Below are 25,692 nucleotides of genomic sequence, written 5' to 3' on the forward strand. Positions count from 1 at the left end.
TCCAAATTTCGTTTTAAATAAAAACTCCGAATTGCATACGCTTAAAAAAATCTTATATATTATCTCCTTTTCACTTCTAGTGGTGTTTTAATATTTTAGTAGATGTTAATTCCATACTATAATAAATTTACATGCTCCGAATGTAATTTGTGGAATTATATTAAACATTATAATATTTTTTAGAAATTATGAATGCACCCCCTATATTTTTATTATTTATGCGTTTCCCCACGTTCCCATATCCAACTTTATAGAAAACGGAGTTTCCCCGTGTCCGTTTCCCTGTTTCCCCGTGTCCGTGCTACATAGAGAACAACCAATCTAAAGCACTCTTTAACTTTCGTCGCAAAAGTAAAAACTCGGGAATATTGTTCTTCCTCAATTCTATATTGTACATAGAGAAAAAGAGACACTGAACTCTCTTGAAGATAATCAGATTTCATACATCCTATCGTATCATAACAGATAAATGTATGAAAGGACCAACAACGCTTCTTTTTTCATATTCCAAATCACCTTTAAAGATAAACGAGACCGCTAATCTCTATGCGTAAGGAGATAGTTTTTGTCTTTAATTCTTGAAACTCAGTACTATCACCAAAACTCCCGACACGAACAATATCCTTCACTAAAATGGTGAAACCGATTATTGTCACGGACAATAATTTCCCTCCCCGTGATACTCGAAGCAAGCTTCATAAACTCGTGACAATCCCCACATATCCTCAAGTTCTTCATGATTCGTATAGGCGCACGAGAAGGCAAGCACATCAACCCGAACGTAAAAGCCAGCTTCTCGCTATGGTGCTTCAGCAAATCCCTTTTGTAATCGTCGTCAACGTCATGCAAATCATGTTCGATACAGCCTTTGAAACCGATTTCCTTCATCTCCTCAAATAATTTATCCAGCCTTATATATATCTCGCCGATTCTAGGATGAGTTCTCTCGGCAACCATAAAAGAGTGAACTTTGTCTTTAATTTCGATCCAACTTTTACCTCTCTCCTTCTTAGCTTCGCTACTTTTAAGAAGCTTCCTCGCATTTGCAACATCCTCCCACATTCCATTCGCTGCGTATATATTTGAAAGTAACACATGATTCCCTGCATTATTAGGTTCGATTTCGAACAAATTTTTAGCTGCAATCTCTGCCAGCTCGACATTTCGATAAACCCTGCAAGAAGCTAATAGCGACCCCCATATCGAAGCTGTAGCTTCAAACGGCATTTTGTCGATTAAATCCTTAGCTTCGTTAATTTGTCCTGTTCTGCCAAGAATATCGACCATGCACGAGTAGTGAAACACATTGGGCGATAAGTTATGTTCTTTCTTCATCATGTCGAAATATATACGCCCCTTTTCAGCCAACCCCATATGGGCGCAAGCGGATAATATAGAAACGTAAGTTACTTCGTTTGGGTAAAACATCATCTGCTGCATTTTCTCGAACAACATCATGGCCTCTAAAGATCTGGCGTGTCTAGCAAAACCAGATATCATCGTATTCCAGAGAATGACGTTTTTGCCCTCTGCATCGGAAAACACGGCGTAAGAGTGTTTGATGCTTCCGCACTTCGCATACACGTCGACAAGAGAAGATGCAATGTGTTCGTTTGCACCAAAACCGGTTTTGTACACTAAAGCGTGCACTTGTGTTCCTTCTATTAAAGCAGACATAGCAGCACAAGCACTAAGAAACGAAGAAATACTGAACATATTAATTTCGACATCATTCCTTAGTCCCCACAGAAACAAACCCATAGCCTCCTCGTAAAGCTCGTTTTGTACAAATCCAGCCATCATCGAACTCCAAGTGACATCACTCTTCTCCGGCATGGTTTCAAACACCCGATAAGCATCTTCAACAAAACAACACTTTGCGTAAACATCTAGCAATGCAGTGCCCACAAACGCGTTCGACTCCATTGATGTCTTGATAGCAAAAGCATGCAACTGTTTGCTCTCAAATGCTAAAACCTTCGATGCGCAAGCACACAACACACTCGACAATGCAAACTCGCTGAACTCGGACCCTTCTCTCAGCATCCTAACAAAAATCTTCAGAGCCCCTTCTCCATTCCCGTTCTGAGTGTACGCACTAATCACAGTGTTCCAAGAAACCACGCTTCTCACACGCATTTCATCGAACACCTTGCGGGCGTACTCCACAGCGCCGCATTTCGAGTACAAATTGATCAGCATGTTTGAAGTCAAAGTGTCTGCTTGCAAACCGAAGTGGATGATCTGTGAATGGCAGGACTTCCCTTGCGCAATCGCTCCCTTTTTCGCACATTTTTTAATGATGGTTTGCTGAATTTGCAAAAAAGTTGATCTTGTGCATACCCAAACACGGTCTTCTTCTTGGATTAGCGGCTCGTATTTAGCAGTGCATGTTGATGAAATGCTTCTGCAATTTAAAGTAAATCCAATGCGATTTCTACTGCTCCTAAACAAGACTATCATTTAAAGGTTTTAATCAAGACAATTTGATTACGAAGTATAGGAGAAGTATGAAATATTTGCATTTGCTGACAGGCTTTGGTGAAATTAAAAATCAAAGGGGGGATTTTTATTTCATGTTTTCTTTAATACAAATTTTATTTGTCACAATTTGTAGATTGCTTCTTAAGTTAATGGAACCTAATTGTTTGGGAAGGGATTAAAGAGAGTATAAGGTTTATTTAAATATTTTAGGAGTAATAGTAACAAGGGCAAATTGCACTTCGCCCCTTAGAAAAATTTCATTTTGAACTTTCCCCCCCTAAATTGAAAAATGAGACTTTTCCCCCTTCGAAATATATAATTCAGTGTACTTTGCTCCAAATGTGTATTTTCGAGCTAATTCTTGCCGAATTAAGGGTGTGCATGTCATTTTACTTTTTCCGCTTTAAAATCCCACTTTCACTTACTTAGGTTTCTAAAGTATGTTTAAAATAAGTTTTGCCGAACGGGCCTTAGGTGGTGTTTGCAAATGATTATTTAAAAGCAGAAGTTAGTGATTGTAATTTAAGTTAGTTTTAAATGCTTATTTCTAAAAATTGGGGATGTTTGCAAATATTTCGGAAAATGAACTAAAATTGAAAAAGCAGGGTTAGGGATGCTTTTAAAAGAATAGCTTAAAGCAGATTATTTTAAGAGAAGCAAAAACAAAAGTTAATTTTGCAAACACCTAAAAACAGATTATGAGAAAAAAAAACCGCATAAACACTTTCGAAAAGCATTTGCAAACACCACCTTAATCTCGTTCCATTATGAAAGCAAAGGAAAAATAAGCTACAAAGCACAACAGTTAAGGTCTAAAATAGATTTAAGTTATTTTTTTTAGTATAACATTCTTAAAATATTTATGCTACTTTATGCCAAAACATTAGAAGTTTGAGGCATTTTGTTGTAAAAATAAAATAAAATAATAGTTAACAACAAATAAAAGAAGAATCACACCATAAAGATATTCAGATTAAATTTATTTAAATCTATTCAGATTAAGTTGTATTGAATTTTTTGTTTTACAAAAAAATAAATAAATAAGTGTATTTAAACTTGGGGAAACTAGCAGCCCCAAATCATATGTCCAATTGCTCTCTCTATATAAACAGGCAAGAACCCTCATTTTTTTGGCGGGAAAGAGATTTAGCGGAAGAATCAAAGCCGCCAAAAGAAATGGGATCGGAAGCGCCGCCGCCGCCGCCGCAATGGGCGTCGACGCCGTGTATAATGGGCATTGACGAAGCTGGGCGAGGCCCTGTTTTAGGTAGCCTTACCAATTCGATGAACTCAGTAATTCGTCGTTTCAATTTGTTTAATCTCAACTTCAAAATCGAAAAACATTTTTATTTAATCTTTTATTTGTCAGGGCCTATGGTGTATGGATGCTTGTATTGTGCACGCTCCTATCAGAAAACCCTCTCCACACTGAGTTTTGCAGGTTTTTCTATTTACCAATTTTAACATTTGCTAAATCTTTTATTTTCTCTTTTGCCCCCTTTCTGAAAGCTGGGTTTTTTATTTATTTAATTTTATTCTGTAGTTAATTTTCCCGAGGAGTTTCGTTATTCGGTAACTTATGCTTAGAGATTGCAACATTTTTGCTGTTAATATTTGGAGCCATTACATTTTGAACACATTGCAAGTGAACAAGAAGGTAAGAGAAAAAAATAAATAAATTAAATGTTAACTGGGGGATCTTGAAAATGATCTACATTATTGTCTCGAGAGTTTCGTTTATTAATTTTTCTAAGAAACAATGAAATCATGTCGAATACCGGGAGGCGGGAGCATCATTACCTTTTACTTCCCCCGTTTTTGTCTCTTCGATAATACTATTATATTCACGAATTGGAAACTTGCGGTTGTTTTTCTCGGGAGAATTTTAGGATATTTATTACCTCGACTGTGCGTTGCTTGTACTAATAAGTTTTTGTTTGTCGATTCCGCACAACTGAAAAACCTATAGTTTAGTGAATTTGCATTATTTGGCATTTGAACTTGAAAAACGGAGAAAGAAAAACATTTTCTTACACGCTAGGAGACTGGAGTTTCGTCTCTTTCTTTCATTTAAAAGATTCACATTTTTTTATGGCAACTAGTTTCTCTCTCTGCCAATTTTTTTTTTCACTCGGCTGAATTCTCGACCTTTCTCAATGCAGACTCGAAGACTTTAAAAGAAGAGAAGAGGGAAGAGTTATTTGAAAGTTTGAAAACTGATGAATCAATCGGATGGGATGTCGATGTTATAGATCCAAGAGAGCTGTCAGCCAAAATGTTAAAGAAGTAACTTTCAAACCCTTCTTTAAAGAAATATCTATCTAACAAATTTCATAAATCTTAACACTCTTCTTTCTCTCTCTCTCTCTCTCTCTCTGCAGAAATAAGATAAATCTTAACGAAATATCACACAATTCCGCAATTGGGCTCATTCAAAAGGCGCTGAACTTAGGTGTTCTTCTAACTGAGGTAAAATTCTTTCAAAAAGTTTATCTCTGAACAAGATAAACTTATCTCTTCACCCATCTATATTTTTTTGGGTAAATTACAAAAACCCCCCTGAACTTAGGCTAAATTACGAAAAACTCATCAGTAATTACCAAACTCCCCTGATGTTTGTTTGTGTCTTACACCGACACCCTTACTATGTGTGTTTTCACAGAATCTTTTTGATTCCATGGAATATTTTCCAAAAAATATCAATTCTACCATCGCAGACGTGGCATTTCTTTATGCTACTTTTTGAAGACAAAAATTACCCTCAGAGGGGTAATGCTAATACCGAAAAGTTGCTAATGTGTTATTTAAGAAGAATAAAAATTCCATGTAACGGCCCCATTAGGGTATTTGTTTTCTTTAAAAAGTAGCATAAAGAAATGCCACACCTGGAGGGGTAGAATCGGCATTTTTGGGGAATATTCCCTCGAATCAAAAAGATTTCGTGAAAAATCACACCTTAACTGGGTTGGTGTAATACGAAAACAAACGTCGGGGGGATTTTAGTTATGACGGATAGGTGAGGGTGTTTTTCATAATTTAGCCTAAGTTCATGGGGTTTTTTCGTAATTTACCCTTATTTTTTTTGTCATTTTCCGTTTCATATCATTTACTTGCTTGCTTTCGCAGTTATTTTAATCCCATGAGTTGCATATGGCTTTACATTTCCAAATTTAGAGCACAAAAAATCCGATAGGCCATTAACTAGTCTAATGTATGTTATTGTTGTTTAAAATGCATGTTCTGATCTAGGTTTATTTGGATACTGTTGGAGATCCCGAAAAGTACAGAGTAAAACTTTCCGAAAGATTCCCCAATATCAAATTTGTTGTTGCGAAGAAAGCTGACAGTCTTTATCCTGTTGTTAGTGGTGCAAGTATTGTTGCAAAGGTAACTCTCTCTGTCTTTTCTTTCTTTCCGTCTCAGAGAAAATCTCTCTCTCTCTCTCTCTCTCTCTCTCATAAAATAGTCGTTTCTTTCAGGTGACAAGAGATAGAGCTTTGAGAAATTGGGTGCTAGAAGAAACTGCAGAGGGCCTGCATAAGAATTTCGGGTCTGGTTATCCCGGAGGTAATTTTTTCCTTCACGTCTTCTTTATTTCAATCATCATTTATTTGCTTCATTTTTTAAGACATTTAAAAACATCATCGTACAACAGATCCACAGACAAAATCCTGGCTGGAAGATCACAAACACTCAATATTCGGATTCCCGTCATTGGTCCGCTTCAGTTGGGGAACATGCACAGCATATTCCAAAGACTTAGTCGAAGTCTTATGGTTAGTCTATTTACGTAATAACCGGAAAAGAAAAAAAAAACATGTCCATGAATAGTTATTTTCTTACATTTTCTTGAATCACTAAATTATTATACTCGTTGCTATTTTTCTGCCAATTTTTCATTTGCTTTATTTTCTTACGTTTTTTTGGATCACTTAAATTATTATACTTAAATTTTGTTTCAAAAAATTAACGTTGTCTTCTTTATACTGTGATAGGGAATCGGATGCTAATGATGAAGACGGAAATGGAAGGAGTAGCAAACGGCAAAAGAAACTGACAAGTGTCGGTTTCACAACGCTTAAGACAAAAAGTGAAGACATTGAATCGAGTGGTAAAGGCCGTTGCAAATTTTTTCAAGCTCGTAAGCTTGAGCTACTTCCCCAGTTCTAAAGGTAGGCTGATTAATTAATTAATTATGTGCAAGTAACTTTAATTTGTGTTTAAACGATTTTTTTCCTGCAGTTGATACAGTACTAAAACATTTCATTATTTGAAAACTAATTCACATGAAATAGTATCATTTAACGATGCCTCGATTTGTGTGGGGTTTTGTTCTAAATCGTAAGTATTGCAGTTGTACTTGAAAAATCGAATTGTTCCTACACTTTCAAGACTTTTAGTCGATTATTGTGCATAAGTTGTTCATCGCATAAATCATCACTTGTATGTTTGATCTTCCATTGTTTTGGGTTGGCTTGGCTTTGGTTAAAACTAGGGGTGAAATTGGAATGGAATTTCCGAATTCCGCCAATTCCGATTCGAAAGTATCCGAATTTAGAACCGTATTTCCCATTCCAATTTCCAAAGTTCTGATTTTTTTATTTTTCCTGAATTTATTTGGAATAAAATCGAAATGGTTTATATTGGTATTGGAAATTCCGATTTCCGATCGGATTTTAGTTCCAAATATTTCTATGGTTTTTCGAAATATATAATATAGTTTTATGATATATTTTGTAATTTCATAATATGACTTATGTTGCATTTTATATAAAAAAAAACATAAGTACCGAAGGAATAGTAAATTAAAACCTTAAAAAAGATTAATTGGTATCAGAAACTTGAAGTTGCATTTTTCCTTATGAGAAAATCTATGTTTCAAATTGTTGTTCCTACATGCGTTTTTATTTATTGTATTTTGTCGAACTATCTCTTTGGATTTTCTTGCATTTTCAAGCAAAATTTCGAAAAAAGATAGAAAAATATTGTGAAAATTCTCACTATATCCGAATTTGGAACAAGAGATTATATACTAATGTAATTTTTGAAATTCCGTCGATTCCATGGCATTCTAAAGTTGGAATGAATTTTTGCATCCCGATTTTTTTGGAAGGGAAATTAGAACCCATTTTTTGTATTAAATATATTTTTATAATATAATGTAGCTTTTAATGTTAATTTTAACAAATTAAAATATTTGAAATATATAAATTCTTAACCAAAATTATTTGCTATTTTGTATATATATATATACTCTTTAAAAACTATACATTATTCATACCTTGTTCTATTAATTTAGATGTCTCAAAGCAGAAGGCATACCAAAATAATAAAGGCAAAATGAACAAGTTCGAGACGATTGTGACTGCACATGCTCGGGTTGCGACTCACATGATTGTTATGGTGGTTATTAGCTGCACCGGCGGCTACATACAAGGGTACAACACCCGAACCTCGTTGCATATCGGGTGAGTGAGAGTGAGATCCACCTCTGCCGCCACTAGCGTGGCCAAATTTGATCGGATGAGCTGTTGAAAGAATACATAAATTAATTATATTTGCATAATTCATAGAAAATGATAGAATAATTAACCTAAAGGCAAGATTTCTCCAGGATTATTACTCGAGGATATATGGAATAACACGAACGCATAGGAATGCCATAATTAGAATTAATATCCCCCCTTTGATTCCCATGCTTGATTCTTCGACTCTATTTTGCTCGTATAAAGGACTCGTTTTTATTCAACGGATAAAAATGACTCCAGAGCTTATATCTCTACGTAAATGGTTTTATTTATTTATTTATTTATTTATTCGTAAATGTTCTAGGAAATTAGATAATTATAGAGACATATATATTTTGGAGGTGATCTCATCATTTACAAAAGGTTAATATGTTTATATAAGAATATTTAACTTGCCTTTGGTGAGAAGAAAGGAATACATGAGTGTAAGTATCTAGGTAATTGCTTCATCTATGCCAAAATTTAAAGTTATGTGCTAAAGTAAAATATGCATTCAATTATTCAAGAAGACACCCAATTTCAGTATGAATTTTAATTTATTTATGGGACTTGATCACATGTAATTAAATTAATCCTAGCTATAAATTGCGCAATCATCGTTAGAGGTAAATTCATTCACACGTTAGTCACTTAAATTAACATATTTTTAATATTTTCTATGCAATCTCGAACATGAAAGCTGACTTGAACTTCTGAGGATTTTCACCAGATCAAACGACGGAATCAAGACATCACACCTTTAAGTGAGTATACCTCATCGATTAGGGTTTCTTAGCTAGCATTTGAAGGCATACTAAGGTGATCGCGCGAGTTCAATTATTCTTGACCATATCAATTTCTTTTAATTTATTTATTTTTGCTAAATGTCGAAATTGATTATGCTTGCAATTGTGCCAGAATTACCTTAGTCATATGAAAGGTTCATCCTCCTTACATATTTAAATTTCATTAGAAAATTAAAAAGAGAAAAGAAAAATAAAGAAATTAATTAAGGATTTTGCATATCTTTAAATAATATATCTAGGTTAATTAATTAATTTATTTTTCAGACAAGAAAGTGTTACGATTGGAGAACAATTGTATTAATTACAATTCTTGTAACAAATGCATTCTAACAAGAAGCCTTGACATTTCCCTACTTCAAAGCCTTCTTTCACACAAGCTGCACCGCATTCGTTCTCGAATCCATAGCAATTGTTCGTGTACGTGCTACTCGGCGTTGCGCATTGCTTCTCGTCGGCATGCACCCCATCAATTATGACTAATTAACAAAAATATCAAAATATTTAAAATAATATATTTGTACAATTTTAATATAATTTAAAAGAGTTTGTAAAAAAATATATATAATTTAAAAGAGGGAGATAAATATGTGGTAGAGATTGCTTACATGAAATGTAGAGAAGAAAGAACAAAATAGTGGCTCCCAAGAACTTCTTCCCCATTGGTGTATAACTCCAACTTTTCTACTATTTTTTTTTGTGGTAAATTAAAATATAGACAATTGATGTAGTAATGATTTATCTCACATGGAGACAATTTATAGGCTAAGACTGAAATAAAATAAAATTTCTGTATCTCTATATTTACATATCTAAATCTCAACAAATTGAAAACCAATTAATGTATTACACGCGGTTTGGGATCACACTATAATAGCACTTAAAGCTCTCAAATAGTAATCAAATATATTTCAATTATGTATGTACTATATAGTGTGGGATGCATACAATTGAATTAATTTGTTTGCACGCCATTTGTGTTTTCCCATTCAAAAATTGGACCCAAAACAATAGATTGCATCTTCATTTGATATGCCAACAATAGCAGTACATATGTGCATAAGTCAGAAATTCACGACATTAATGAAGGAATGATCGTAAAATCAAGAAATACTGTTTTCTTTGAAGAAATCTTCCCTTCTAAGGAAAAAAAAAAAGAGACAAATTCCAAAAAGAGGAATTATGAAACTATAAATGATTCATCTCAAATGGAGGAAAAACCAAGACGTAGTAAAAGAGCCAAAGTGGCTAAGTCATTTAGTCCCGACTTTCTAACTTATATGTTGGAAAACGAACCTAGGACTATTCAAGAAGCACTGTCTAGTTCCGAGGCTCCGTTGTGGAAATAAGCTATTCATAGTGAAATTGAATCCATGCATCATGCAAAACCACACTTGGAAGTTAGGTGATCCCCCTCCGGGAAGCAAACCATTTGGATGTAAATGAATCCTAAAAAGGAAGTACAAAGTCGATGGATCAATTGACAAATATAAAGCTAGATTAGTAGCTAAATGGTTCAAACAAAAAGGACGTGGCTTCTTTGATACCTACTCGCCTATAACAAGAATCACTTTCATTCGTACGTGAACTCGTTGCTATTGTTGCATTGCATAGCCTTGAGATACATCAAATTAAATGGACGTGAAAACGACCTTCTTAAATGACGAACTTGACTAGGAATTTATATGGAACAACGTCAAGGGTTCATTGTTCCTGGATAAGAGAAGAAAGTTTGTAGATTTGAGTCTACGCTTGGCTAAAAATCGAGGATACCCAAGTACTTCAAATGGAATATGTAAGGATCATTGGAGCTTTGATGTACTTAACAAGTTGTACACGTCCGGATATTGCCTATACGGTGAACACATTACGTAGGTTCATAAGTTATCCAAATAATGATCATTGGAATGCATTGACAAGGGTATTTAGATACTTAAAGTATACGTTGAATCATGGATTAAACTATACAAAGATATTCTGCCGTATTAGAAGGATATTGTGATGCAAATTGGATATCGGACACAAAAGACTCCAATCCACAAGTGGTTATGTGCTTACCACGGGTTGTGGTGCAATGTCATGGAAATCTTCTAAGCAAACGTGTATTGCAAGATTCACGGTGTAATATGAGTTTATTGCTTTAGCTAAAGTCGATGAAGAAGCCGAATAACTTTTTAACTTTTTAGAAGATATTCCTTGTTTGAATAATGATACATTGTGATAACATGACTGTTATATGAAGAGCACAATGAAGCATGTTCAATGACAAATCTCGGCACACATTTGTCGAAGACATAATACGTAATTGATATGAAATGGAATAATTTCCATAGATTATTTGAAGTTAATGGAAAATATTGCAAATCCGCTTACGAAAGACATAAACAGATCAAATGTACAAAATAAATATATCGTCCATACTGATCATTTGATGGATCAGACATGCATGCATAAATAAAAGCAATATATATATATATATATATATATATATATATATTACAGTTTGAATGAGTTGTAATCAAACCAAAATTCTGTTAAATAGTACTTCAAATAAAATCACAACAGTCGAAGAGTAGCCCCTTTCTTAATGAGAACCAAATTGAAAGAAGTTAATACATCTTATAAAATCTAAAGTCTTAACATTAATTCAACGATGCAACAATTCGAATAAAACCTTAATTTTGAATATCAATCTATATAAACAAAAAAGGGCAAATTACAACTCCGGTGGTATGGTCAATTTATGAAAAAACCCCTCTTGTATGGATAATTACATCTATCCCTCAATTATAGTTTATTCTTATACCTCCACCCTTACGGTTTCAAATTCAACATAATCATCTAGATTTTGTTGAATATACTCTAATTTATATTCGTTTTGTATAAAAATACAGTTTCTGATGCACCACAATCTGTTATATACAAGCCAAGAAACACAGTTTATGATGATCATCTTGTTTCAAAATGTGGAGTTCGAATGAGATAAAAAGACAAAGTGATAATATTCCATATAGTCTCGAAGATTCCACTAAATTTGAAACCGCAATGGTGCACGTGTAAGAAGATTTATAGTTGATGTGGTTGTAATTACCCAAACAAGAGGGGAGTTTTCGTAATTTGACCATACCTCATAGGTGGTTATATATGTCGTTGGCAAAATGAATATAATTTGTTGACTTGTTTATATTTTTCGTTGCCTATACATTGAGAATGCACAATGAATATAATTTGTTGCCAATTATATATCGTTGCCAATGGTATTTTGTATGAACAACGAATTTATTTTTGTCACCAATATATTTAGTATACACCGTCGAGCCGCTTTGAATCGGAATAGTTGGGTCGAACTCACGACCGGCCGAACGGGCTAGCTCGTTTGAAATATGTTAAATATATATATTTTTCGTTGCCTATACATTGAGAATGCACAATGAATATAATTTGTTGCCAATTATATATCGTTGCCAATGGTATTTTGTATGCACAACGAATTTATTTTCGTCACCAATATATTTAGTATACACCGTCGAGCCGCTTTGAATCGGAATAGTTGGGTCGAACTCACGATCGGCCGAACGGGCTAGCTCGTTTGAAATATGTTAAATATATGGAGATATGACGTTTGATATATGTCAAATATATGGAGATACGAGAATGACAGGAATTGAACCTAGGTTGATTTGAAGTTAGAGCGACTTTAAACCGCTGGGGCAAACACTACAATTCTGCAAATTGACTGAAAATAAATTTATAAAAACTAAATAGACAAGGTAAAATACTTAAAATAGTTATATAAATAAATAATATATCAAAAAAATAATTTACAATAAAATTCAATTATAAATTAAACATCTTGTCATTAATTCTCCACTATTTATAAATGTATATTTAGTAAATTTGTAAAACCATATAAACAATTGGACTTATACTATGCTTCACCGGGTGAAATACACCGGGTAGATCTTTACCATTCATATGCACACAAACACACACACCTACATTGGTGTGTGTAGATCAACGGTAAAAAATTCACCCGGTGTAACTTTCACCAGGTGTAGCATAAAAATAACCAAACAATTGACTTAACAAAAAATGCATGAGTTACTGCTAGTTAATATAAAGAAATGAGATTTTTCTTATCATATTTTATTATATATAATATGTATATATATAGTTAATGAACACTTTTAAATTTGCGATTGATAAAATTCTACAAAATTGGTGAATACTAATGAGTTAATAATTCAATATTATTTATATATAGATATATATATATATATATATATATAATAACAATAATAATAATAATATATACATTAAATTAAAATCAAGAAAAAAAATAGTTGGTTTGTAAATTGGCAACGATTATATTTTGTTGCCAAATAACTAGGAGCATTTACAACAAAAAATTTCGTTGTCTTTACAAAATAAATTTGTTGTCGTTGTATATGTATTTACTACAATTTTATATCGTATAAAAAAGAAACACTCTTTTGCAACAAATAAAGTTGTTGTCTTACATTAAATTCGTTGCGATATTGATCCTATTCACAACAATATTTTTCGTTGCCTATAAGATTCAAAGACAACAAAAATATATGTTACAAAAAGGATATTCTTTAGCCACAAATACTATATTTCGTTGCTAAAATATAATTATTGGTAACAAAATTAATTTCGTCCATAAAGAAATTGTTGCCTATTTTACATTTTCTTGTAGTGTATCTTCCACCATGATCTTGATTGTGTATGATAATACAACGGCAGATCCGAGGATCTCAAATACTTCTCCGTCGTAACTTTTTAGGGATATTGTCGTTTCGGGTTTTTCGTCGTCTTTTAAGGTTATTGTAGTTTCGGATTTTTTGTCGTCGTTTTGTAGAGCAGACGCCATGAATAAGATTTTAGATATTTTCTTCGAAATAAGGAAAAGAAAAAAAAACTAGGGTGGAATTTTGTTTGGTTGAATTATTAGAGCGATGAAAGAATTAATGTGTTATATATAGGGGTACTGGCTATGGTTAGAATACATTGAGTTGGAATACTTTTTAAATAGTATTCTAGTATCATAATTACATATAACTCTATACGAATACTATGGAAATTATTAAATAATAATGATTAAAAAAAAAATGGAAATTACTTGCTTAGTAATTTAGCTATTACTTGCTTAGGTAATGGCAAATAGGCCCATGACAAGGGCACTTACTTAAAAGAGGGACATTCAAGTTTTTTGTCTTCAAATAAATCCAACTCATTCAAATTTATTTGCAAATAAGGAAAATCCCTTTATATATACCAAAATTACCTCCAATTCATTGAAACCCAATTTAACTCCAATTTCATGATTTACAACCCAATTTAGCCCAATTTCATCAATTAACCAATTTTAACCCTAATTTCAATTTCGACCCGAATTTTGACCCGCCACCACCGGAGACCGCCGGTTGCCGCCGTTGACCGGCGTTGATTTTTTTTTTTTTTGAATTTTTTTTTTCCTAAAATTTTTTTCCGGCCGGTCAACTGTCGTTGACCGCCGGGTCTCCGGTGTTGACTTTTTTTTTTTTTTAATAATTTTGTTTTTTCTTAAAAAAAATATTTTAATTAATATTACTGTCTTGGCTGCTAAATTACTGTCTCCGGCAGTTATTTAACTGTCGGAGACAGTAATACTGTTAATTGACTCTTTTGTTTTTTTTTCTTCAAAAATATTTTAATTAATATTACTGTATTCGTTGCTAAATTACTGTCTCCAGCAGTTATTTAACTGTCGGAGACACTAATTTAACTGTTAATTGACTTTTTTATTCTTCAAAAAAGTATTTTTAATTAATATTACTGTATTTGTTGCTAAATTACTGTCTCCGGCAGTTATTTAACTGTCGGAGACAGTAATTTAACTGTTACTTGACTTTTTTTTTCCTTAAAAATAATTATTTTAATTAATATTACTGTCTTGGATGTTAAATTACTATCTCCAACAGTAATTTAACTGTCTTAGACAATAATATTAATAATATTACTGTTCGGAAAAAATAATATTCATAATATTACTGTCCCAAACAGTAATATTACTGTCTGAGACAGTAATTTAGTAGTCAAGACAGTAATATTAATTAAAATATTTTTTTTCTAAGAAAAACAATTCGAAAAAAAAAAAAGTCAACGCCGGAGACCGGCGGTCAACGGTGGTTGACCGGCCGGAAAAAAATTTCAGGAAAAAAAAAAGTAAAAAAAAAAAAAAAAGTCAACGCCGGAATCTGGCCGGAAAAAAAACATTTCGGAAAAAGAATTATTTTCTGAAAAAAATAAAGTTTTGGGGGTTAGATATATTTGTTTCAATTTGGGGTCAATGTGTAATATTAAGGAAGTTAGAGTATAATGGGTGGAATTGATAATAATTATATTATTGAGGGTAGTTTTGACTAAAGACATGGGGATGGGCTTAATTGAAAGACTGTTTTTTTGGTGGACCCAAATGCATTTAAGTCCCATGTGATGGGCCTTTTTGCCATTTGTCCTAATTTTAAATTACGTTGTTGGAGTTGGGAATTTTTGAGATTTGTGGTTTAATACTTACCATTTTTTTTTTAAATTTATTTAATAAGAAACACAAAAAAGTATTGGGACAATTAAGCCCAACTTTTATATTAATATTAATCATTAAAATAGTTGAAAAAAACATTCATACAGTAGAACATTGATAAATTAATAATAAATAAATTAATAACTTCGTTTCAATAATAATTTCTTGTTGTTTCGGCTATGTGAAAATGTGCTAAATTATTAATTCGATAACTTAATATTTTGTTAAATTAATAGAATTTCTTTAATTATAACTGTATTAATTTATAGGGGTTTAACTGTATTAATCATTTCATGTCTCCCTCGAATTTCGACATTCATGTAATAGGATTTGTGCATAAACTAACTTCTTGATGCACAATAAGTTAATAACAAAATTAATTCCAATTTCATTCTAAAAATATTTAGAAAAACTGAAAAGGAATCTCGGAAAGTGTAAAAAGAATTGTTTAAAATTGGAAAATTTTGGATCAAACTCGTCAAAATTCATAATATTTCAGAATTTTAGTTCTCGAAAATATAAAATTACGGTGCGATGCGGTATTACCATGGTTTTTAAAATACAATGCCGTTACTGTACTTCAATCGTTAACATATATATATATATATATATATATATATATATATATATATATATATATATATATATATATATATATATATATATATATATATATATATATATATATATATAAAGGATTTCAAATGTTTCAAGTTCAGTGTTTTGCCAATTATTCGTAAGCATTTCAATTCTCTATTTCTTTACTTTATTTGTTTATAATCAAGAGTAAATTTTCAGTTTCATTTATCAACATTATAATAACTCTATATACATGTATGTAAGTTGGTGCAAGGTCGTATGATCGAATCCTGGCAGCCGCAGTGTGGGAATTTCAATTCCAATGAGGGTTGGTTCCTTGTGGGCACAGGTCCGGGTCCGCTACCTTAACGGGCCGTTGAGTTACCATGATTTACATTCCTCCATCAATCCTTGTCGGACCAAGGGATGGGGGCCCTGGAGCGAGGGATTTCGCCTTTTGGTGCATGTATCCATACTTTTTAGTTTTTAACTATGTTGTACGGACACTTCTAGAAGGTGAAGAGTCCCCGTATCCGATACTTGGACACTCGGACATACCGGACACTTCTCGGACACCAGTGTCGGGCCGTGTCGTAATTTCGCTAAAAGTAGGACACCCGTGTCGGCAGTGTCCACAATTTTAAAAAAGTTGGGACACTTCTCTTACGTTTTAAGAGAGAAGAACCCTAATAAAAAAAATGCGCATTTTCTTTTCTCTCTAATACACATTATTTCCTCTGTTTTCTTTGTTAGTCCACCCAAAACTCCAAAAGTCTAGCATGCGACGTCGACCAAGAACACGAGCAACAAGGGCAAGCGGTATTGTTAAGCGAAGACGACTTATACATATTTTTTACAATTTATAAATGTACCCCTGTATTTTTATTATTGATAAATATACCCCTATATTTTTTATATTTACGTGTATCTCCGTGTGTCCGTATCCTAGTTTTTTGGAAATGCCGTATCACCGTTTCCGTATCCGCTTATCGCCGTGTCCACGTATCCGTGTCTGTGCAACATAGGTTTTTAAAGAGGTGTATAGATTTTCTTCGCTAAGAGATTTCAACTCATCGACTTTCCATGTTAAATTATCACTAATTAACCAGTTGGAAAATAAATAATACAACCTAAATGCTTAACAGTAATTCAACCATTCAACAATTCGAATAAAACCTAAATCTTGAATACCAATCTATAAATTAAAAAAAAGAAAGAAAGAAAAAACCTGATCAGTACTAATTAAATCAATCCTCATCAGATTCAACATCTTCTTCGTGGGCCCACAGGTACTCCGGCCGCCTAGTCTCCGCTTCCTCCTCCGGCTTAAAAGTCGAGTTCACGCCAAAGGTTTTCACCAAAAAATTCTCCCAACCATGGCACGGTTCCATCGGATCGCCAATAAGTCAGCAATCTTTCTGGTGGACGTATGTAGTAATTCCTTAATATTGAGGTAATTGGCTGCATTAATAATGTCGACGACGGAAGTAAATTCTTTATCGGAAAAAAATTCCGTGTCGAACTCGTCTTTGTCTTTTTCAGAGAAAGGATCAACTGCGTGTTTTTTGAGGTACGTAATAACCCAAGATAGGGTTTTTCCGTCGACTTGTTCGAGTGAGATGACGTCACCTGCACGACAATCTTCCACCATGATCTTGATTGTGTATGATAATAAGGCGGCAGATTCGGGGACCTCAAATACTTCCCCGTCGGAACTTTTTAGGGTTATTGTCGTTTCGGGTTTTTCGTCGTCTTTTAGGGTTATTGTAGTTTCCGGTTTTTTGACGTCGTTTTCTTGAGAAGACGCCATGAATAAGATTTTAAGATTTTAGGTATTTTCTTCGAAATAAGAAAAAGAGAAAAAAACTAGGGTGGGATTTGGTGGTGTTGAATTATTTGAGCGATGAAAGAATTAATGTCTTATATATAGGAGGTATTGGCTGTGGTTAAAAACTTAGAATACATTGAGTTAGAATTTTTTTTAAATTGTATTCTAGTATATGTAATTACATATAACTCTATATGAATATTATGGAAATTATTAAATAATAATGATTTAAAAAAAACGGAATTTCAAAGTTTTGTATTCCATCGACTTATTCTAATTATTATATCGAAGATAACTATCTTAGTTAATTTCTATATAAATATTGTTTTTCTTCCAAAAAGGTAAAAAATATCAATTTCAACTTTGAAAGTTTAATGTAATTAAACAATTTCTTAAATTATAATTTTGGTTTTTTTTTTTACAAGTTCACATGCAAATTAATTAGGGAAGCCAATAATTTGGCAATTACTTGCTTAATTATAGATTACGTTGTTGGAGTTGGGAATTTTGAGATGGTCATTAGCAATAACCCCCTTCTATAGGTAAAAAACAGTGATATGTCATACTATAATTTTTTTTTGTGATAAACCCCTAAAATATTTATTTTCAATATTGCCAATTATCACAATTTTAACGCCTACCCATTATCTTCGAAATCCCTAATAATATGGGCGCCTAAATCTCTATTAATTTCGAAATTCCTAATAATATGGGGGCCTAAATCCCTATTAAATAGCATTAATATCTGCTTTCCTATCAAAGTTGCTTCCAAATTGAAAAAAAGAAATTCAAATTACATAAAATTCGCTGAAGGAGACTCACGAAAGTGAAAATTCCCCTAAATTGAAACTCACCCAATTAATCGAAAATTCTTTGCTTCGAAACTGCAGTCACATACCAAAAAATCGAAAACATTTGGTAAAATGTCATACATCCATAACCCCTACTAGTCACATTCAAGTCTACGGTTTTGATTGAAATAGTCACATTCGAATCTCTAGATAGCCATTAACAGAACAGTGAGAATATGACTATTATATGACTACGCTGTGTATAACAGTGCAATTAACATATTGTTGAAGCATAATTATTAAGATAACATTAAGAATATGACTATTATGTGAATGTGATTGTGCTTTATAAAACATTGTAATTAACATACCGTAGAAGCATAATTCTTAGCAAAACAGTGAGAATATGATTATTATGTGACTACGGTTTTATAACAGTGACTGAGCAGGACAGTAGAAATATGAATATTATGTGACTAGGTCCTGCGTAATGTGACTACACGTAATCAACACTTGAAAAAGCTTGCAATATTAATAGCAAATACATTGTAAATAGAAAAAAAATGACTATAAAAAAACAAAAATAACTAATGTGATCCTCCAACAATGGCCATCGAACATGTTTTTTTGTTGCGGTAGCCAACTCGGTTGCACCGACTGCATTTAATCTTCCGTTTGATCTTCTCTGTCAAATATAACTACACAGAAAATATGTTGCACTACCAAAAAAAAAAGGACAAATATAACTAAGCTATTAAACATGACTATTCTGTCAAATATGACTACTCTGTAATACACTGCACTACAACCGACTAATCTTGTAATTCAATGAGTTTTACAAATCTAAACATTCAGAATATATACAGAATAACACAAAATCAATAAAATTCAGAATAATTGAAAATCAATGTATTCGTTCATAACAAACAAATAATAGAACTCAAACAGATCCATAACATATTCTATTGTTCGTTGGACAATTAATTCGAGAGGTGTAAAAAAAAATACCAATTAATATAATACATTGGTATTCCGTGTTGAGAGAAGAGGAGTCACCTTGTAGAAATCACGCACCCGACGGAGGCGGCGACAAGGTGGGGAGACGCCGCCGCCAATTGTACCATGCGTCGATGTAGTGGTGTTGGACGAGGGGGAAGACGATCTCCAACATTGGCGGATGAGGGCCTCCTGCAACGGATTTCAACCGGCGGCGTTTGAAGGGTATTATTTGCTCCGACGGCGGCGGTTTCAGATTCGAAGAAGAAGGGAAAAAAAAAGACGAAGAAATAAACTGCGAACAAGAGAGAGAGAGAGAGCGATAGAATGAAAGAGAGAGAAATAAAAAATTGTATTACGTTAAAACCTAACACATAGGGGCACTTTAGTCCTATCATGACTGGTAAAGGGGGTCTCACTAATTTAGATTGAAATTTAAGTTATGAAAAAAGTCTTTAAAGTCAATTGGGTTTAATTCAAAATATTTTCTAAATGAGGGGTGTATTGCATATTTCCCCTTTTGAGATTAGTAGTTTAATACTTACCATTTTTTTCTCTCCACATAAATAGCTTGATTTGCCCAACTCTCACTAAAATCTATACAATAAGAAACACAAAAAACGTGTTGGGGCAAACAAGCCCAACTTTTATATTAATATTAATCATCAAAGGCCGAATGACAAAAAAACCTCATTATGTGGACTTAAATTCATTTTGGTCCAAAAAAAAAACAGTTTCTCAATTAAATCTATCCTCATGTCTTTAGTCTAAAATACTCTTCATAATATAATTCTTATCAATTTCACCCATTATGCTCTAACGTCCTTAATATTACACATTGACCCAGATTTAAACAAATATATCACATAAACCCCCAATTTTGTTTTTTTCAGAAAATATTTTTTTTTTCTGAAATATTTTTTTTCCGGCCAGATTCCGGCGTTGACTTTCTTTTATTTTTTTTTTGAAAATTTTTTTTTTCCTGAAATTTTTTTCCGGCCGGTCAACCACTGTTGACTGCCGGTCTCCGGCGTTGACTTTTTTTTTATTTTTTTTTATTTTTTTGTTCTTAGAAAAAAAATATTTTACTTAATATTACTATCTTGGCTACTAAATTACTGTCTCAGACAGTAATATTACTGTTTGGGACAGTCATATTATGAATATTATTTTCCCGAACAGTAATATTATTAATATTATTGTCTAAGACAATTAAATTACTGTTGGAGACAGTAATTTAGCAGCAAAGACAATAATATCAATTAAAATACTTTTTTTTAAGAAAAAAAAAGTCAATTAACAGTTAAATTAATGTCTCCGACAGTTAAATAACTGATGGAGACAGTAATTTAGCAACAAATACAGTAATATTAATTAAAAATATTTTTTTAAGAATAAAAAAGTCAATTAACAGTTAAATTACTGTCTCCGACAGTTAAATAACTGCTGAAGACAGTAATTTAACAACGAATACAATAATATTAATTAAAAATATTTTTTTTAAGAATAAAAAAGTCAATTAACAGTTAAATTACTGTCTCCGGCAGTTAAATAACTGCTGGAGACAGTAATTTAGCAACGAATACAGTAATATTAATTAAAATATTTTTGAAGAAAAAAAAAATTCAAATAACAGTTAAATTACTGTCTCCGACAGTTAAATAACTGCCGGAGACAGTAAGCAGTCAAGACAGTAATATTAATTAAAATATTTTTTTATGAAAAAAAAATTATAAAAAAAAAATAAAAATAAAAATCAACGCTGGAGACTCGGCAGTCAACGACAGTTGACCGGCCGGAAAAAAAATTCAGGAAAAAAAAAATTTCATAAAAAAAAAAAGAACAAAAAAAGTCAACGCCTGTCAACGACGGCGACCGGCGGTCTCCGGTGGTGGCGGGTCAAAATTGGGGTCAAAATTGAAATTATGGTGAAAATTGGTTATCTGATGTAATTGGGCTAAATTGGGGTGTAAATCATGAAATTGAAGTTAAATTGAGTTTCAATGAATTGGTGGTAATATTGGTATATATAAAAGGATTTTCCTTATTTGCAAATAAGTTTGAATGAGCTGGATTTATTTGAAAGACAAAAAAGTTGGATATCCCTCTTTCAACTAAGTGCCTTTGTCATAGGCCTATTTACCATTTACCCATCATTAAAATGGTAGAAAAAAACATTCCTACATACAGTAAAACATTGATAAATTAATATTTAATAAATTAATAACTTTTCTTAAATAATAGTTTCTTCTTGTTTCGACTATGTATTAATTTATAGGGATTTAACTATATTAATCATTGCATATATTAATCATTGCATGTCTCCCTCGAAATTTGACATTCATGTAATAGGATTTGTGCATACACTAACTTCTTGATGCACAGTAACAAAATTAATTATAATTTCATTTTTAAAATATTAAGAAAAGTTGAAAAGGAATCTCGGAAAATTGGAATATTTTGGATCAAAATCGTTAGAATTCAGAATATTTCAAAATTTTAGCAATCGAAAATATAAAGTTACGGTACGATGCTGTATTACCATGATTTTTAAAATATATATATATATATATATATATATATATATATATATATATATATATATATATATATATATATATATATTAAATTACAACCACACCCCTGGGGTATGTTTAAATAATTTTAAGGTCCCTATAGTATCAATAATTGCACTTACCCCCTGAAACGTAGTTATAAACTCTAATGAGATAATGCATTGGATACATTATTGCACTACATGTATGTATCCATACTTTTTAGAGGTATCGTGATTTTCTTCGCTAAGAGATTTCAACTCATCGACTTTCCATGTTAGGCACTAAGAAAGATTTTCTCGTATTAAATTAGCACAAATCATTGCTGATTAAGCTTGTTACGACTTTCGGGCGGTGTTTACAAATACTTTTCCAAAGTCATTATGAGATTTTTAATGTTTAAAAAAAACGGATTTAGAACCTAAAAAAGTTCATGGAAAAACGTTTGCAAACACCACCTTAGTCTTTAATAGGCTTGACTTCAGGGGAAAAAGATTTTCTCGAAAAAAAAATTCTTCTTCTTTCTTGATGAGCCTGTTACGGAGTTATTAATTTTCCTTATTCACAGATGAAAAGGGAAAATTCGATGAATTGGTCGAGGACAAAGGTGTGAAGATTTTGATCGACCCAAATGCCCTAATGCATGTCTTAGGAACTAAGATGGATTTTACCATTCATATACACACAAACATACCGACCCATACAGGTGTGTGTAGATCAACGATAAAAAATCAGCCAATGTAATCTTCAGAGAGTGTAGCATAAAAATAATCGACCTATAGGAATGTAACTTATATATTATCCACGGTAATTAGTTCGATTGTTTAGAAAATTGGAGCTTGAATGAACATTCTAATCAAACCAAAATTCAGTTAATTAATACTTAAAATAAAATCATAAGATTCGAAGAGTCCTTTTCTTAATGAGAACCAAATTGAAAGAAGCTAATACTTACTTATAAACCCTAGCTAATTAGGGATCTGTCGTGTCTAATGATCTTTTCAACCAAAAGCTTATCATATCTCCAAATCAAATCAAATATGTAGAGTATATATAGTACTCAAAGAGTCAAATTAAAGTTCAAACCTATATCAAACACAAACATCCAAAACTAGGGTTTTAACAGATTCTAGCTAATTATCAAAACCAATAAGTAACACAAATCACCATAACTACTACCAAACTATGGTTTTGATGGATTATAAATGCTAATTTAAATTAATTAATACTAAAAGGTAAAAAAGAACAATCATGCGAAAATTCGAATAAAATCTAAATCTTGAATACCAATCTATAAAAAAAGAATTAAAATATAAAATTGAGTAGTCAGATTCAACATCTTCTTCGTGGGCCCACAGGTGCTCCGGCCGCCTAGTCTCCGCTTCCTCCTCCGGCTTAAAAGTCGATTCAAGCCAAAAGTTTTCATCAAACCTTTCCCCCACCCATGGCACGCGGGTTACATTCGTCTTAAATTAACAATCCTTGTGATGGACATGTCTAGTAATTCCTTAATATTGAGGTAATTGGCTGCATTACCAATGTCGAAGAGGGAATTAACGTCTTTGTCGGAAAAAAATTCCGTGTCGAACTCGTCTTTGTCTTTTTCGGAGAAAGGATCAACTGCGCGTTTCTTGAGGTATGTAACAACCCAAGATAGGGTTTTTCCGTCGACTTGTTCGAGTGAGATGACGTCACCTGCATGACCATCTTCCACCATGTTCTTGATTGTGAATGATAATTCGGCGGCAGATTCGGGGACCTGAAATACTTCTCCGTCGGAGCTTTTTAGGGTGATTGTTGTTTCGGGTTTTTCGTCGTCATTTTCTTGAGTAGACGCCATGAATTATAAGATCTTAGGTATTTTCTATGAAAAAAGAAAAAAGAAAAAAAAAAAATTGGATGAGATTTTGTGTGGTTGAATTATTAGAGCGACGAAAGAATTCAATGTGTAATATATTGTTTGGTGAATTAGTTTTTAGGTTTGGATTATGAAATCAGAAAACTCCAACGTGTATTATTGTAAGAAGCAGGGATGAAGTTCTGTAACAAGGTAAAACCAGAATATTGGAGGAAATTATTTTCTCTCTAATTATCTAATTCATTAAAGGAATTACATAGAATGTGAATAAATAAAAAGTGGAGCAGTAACCAACTCCAAAATTCACTCTAACAAATTGCAAATAAATCTGCCACTAAGAATTTTTTTTATTTTTTATTTAAAAAATACCACTAAGAATATTAATCTAACTACTAACCAATAATTTATTTGACCAGGTGAAACAAGAAATAGGAAATTACTTCACTAAAATGCACTAATTTTCAACACTCTGTTGAGAAAATTGGTTAAAAATTGAGTCATGAACAAATTTTTATCAATGTTATTGTACGGTCTAATTAAGTGTGAATGAAAAATTACTAGTCCAAATATAAGGAAAGTGGGATTTTGAGTTATCCCACATTGGAAAAGTAGAGAAGTACTGAGCTGTATATATATCAAAAACATTAGGTCATGGGCTTTTAACCCATTGGGCCCTTATTACTCGAAGCCCATCTCGATTGATCTGACTGGTCTGAATTGGTGCGGCCGAACCAATGCAAACCATTCGGCTCAACTCGAAATGGTGCAACCACTCCCAATTGGCTCAACTCGAAATGGTGCAACCATTCAAACAAAAGGTACCTTTGAAATGGTGCAACCATTCAAACAAAGGTACATTTTTGCTCCAAAGGACACTACTTTTCGAACCTTATAAATAGACCATAACTTTCCCACAATTCCTCACTTCAATCCAAAAATAAGCCTACTGCATATTAAGCCTACCCTTCACAGATTCTCTCGAAAAGTTCTACACAAAGTACAGTTCGTCGTACTTGGGATTTGGAGTGCTCCTATTCCAAGCCTTGCCGTTGTAACTTGGGAGACGATTTCCATTTAATCCGTTAGCCCGTTGCGGGGAAATTTCGTCTTAAGGACAAAGTCAACTCGCCTCGGCAAATTTACGTTCATTGCAGATAATCTTTTCGTATTTTCACTAATTAATTTGTTCAACCAATTTACTAAATTCACTACCCGTTTTATGTATCGGGAACAACAATCTTAAGACGAAATGTTGTGATTTAGTAAATTGTGTTTTCTGCACACGTTGGTAAACGGGATGGAGAAGAAGATAGTCTGTCAAAAATCAAGAAGTTACAAAATACAATTGGAGAAAGTTCATTTTCGGACAGAACATGAAGTCCACAGTCCTGCCCCATTCCGAAGGTGTTAAAGTCCGAATATGGAAAATTAACATTTCACAAAAGTTGTAGATAATCAAGTTAGCTTTCCAGAACATGTTAAATCATCACAATCGGAGCTCGTACGAAGAAGTTATGACGAAAATACGAAAGGATGGCAGAACTGCCGATGCACCTTTTCATATACAACCGTTCGTGACCAATGCGACTTGTCGCATATTAAATGCCTCACAAATGTCCAATGCACGAAATTTTGTTGAAAGAAGACTGATTCGAAGAATAATGATCAGGTTTTATATTATTTTCGATCCATGAATATTTTTTAA

The 25,692-nt window shown here is 32.7% G+C and overlaps 4 protein-coding genes across 6 annotated transcripts; 1 reads left to right on the forward strand and 3 right to left on the reverse strand.

Annotated features, from left to right (window-relative positions):
* Positions 1 to 351: 351 nt before the first annotated feature.
* On the reverse strand, positions 352 to 2,583 carry LOC105958292 (Pentatricopeptide repeat (PPR) superfamily protein). 2 transcript variants are annotated; one of them, XR_016031876.1, is made up of 2 exons: positions 517 to 2,583; positions 352 to 417 (listed from the first exon to the last, which is right to left on the reverse strand). XR_016031876.1 is itself a non-coding variant. In XM_012982300.2 (1 exon), the coding sequence occupies exon 1, from the start codon at positions 2,461 to 2,463 to the stop codon at positions 595 to 597; it is 1,869 nt and encodes a 622-aa protein (XP_012837754.2). In that variant the 5' UTR covers positions 2,464 to 2,580; the 3' UTR covers positions 511 to 594. The 2 variants fall into 2 exon arrangements, 1 of the variants encoding a protein (XP_012837754.2); XM_012982300.2 differs by lacking the exon at positions 352 to 417 and having other exon boundaries at positions 511 to 2,580.
* A 965-nt stretch (positions 2,584 to 3,548) lies between these two features.
* Positions 3,549 to 7,928, forward strand: LOC105958290 (Polynucleotidyl transferase, ribonuclease H-like superfamily protein). 2 transcript variants are annotated; one of them, XM_012982297.2, is made up of 9 exons: positions 3,549 to 3,751; positions 3,854 to 3,925; positions 4,647 to 4,770; positions 4,866 to 4,953; positions 5,734 to 5,871; positions 5,964 to 6,051; positions 6,140 to 6,260; positions 6,480 to 6,656; positions 7,784 to 7,928. In XM_012982297.2, the coding sequence occupies exons 1-8, from the start codon at positions 3,568 to 3,570 to the stop codon at positions 6,652 to 6,654; spliced, it is 990 nt and encodes a 329-aa protein (XP_012837751.2). In that variant the 5' UTR covers positions 3,549 to 3,567; the 3' UTR covers positions 6,655 to 6,656; positions 7,784 to 7,928. The 2 variants fall into 2 exon arrangements, with proteins under 2 accessions (XP_012837751.2, XP_012837750.2); XM_012982296.2 differs by lacking the exon at positions 7,784 to 7,928 and adding an exon at positions 6,725 to 6,898 and having other exon boundaries at positions 6,480 to 6,657.
* Positions 7,929 to 17,206: 9,278 nt separating this feature from the next.
* LOC105958259 (SKP1-like protein 11) lies at positions 17,207 to 17,769 on the reverse strand. The gene is made up of 2 exons (XM_088819078.1): positions 17,335 to 17,769; positions 17,207 to 17,284 (listed from the first exon to the last, which is right to left on the reverse strand). The coding sequence occupies exons 1-2, from the start codon at positions 17,767 to 17,769 to the stop codon at positions 17,207 to 17,209; spliced, it is 513 nt and encodes a 170-aa protein (XP_088675204.1).
* A 5,816-nt stretch (positions 17,770 to 23,585) lies between these two features.
* LOC105958277 (SKP1-like protein 5) lies at positions 23,586 to 23,969 on the reverse strand. The gene has a single exon (XM_012982283.2). The coding sequence runs from the start codon at positions 23,967 to 23,969 to the stop codon at positions 23,586 to 23,588; it is 384 nt and encodes a 127-aa protein (XP_012837737.2).
* Between the last annotated feature and the right edge of the window lie 1,723 nt (positions 23,970 to 25,692).

This window comes from Erythranthe guttata, chromosome 6 (genome assembly GCF_056151865.1).
Source record: "Erythranthe guttata isolate IM_541 chromosome 6, IM_541, whole genome shotgun sequence".
Classification (NCBI taxonomy): domain Eukaryota; kingdom Viridiplantae; phylum Streptophyta; class Magnoliopsida; order Lamiales; family Phrymaceae; genus Erythranthe; species Erythranthe guttata.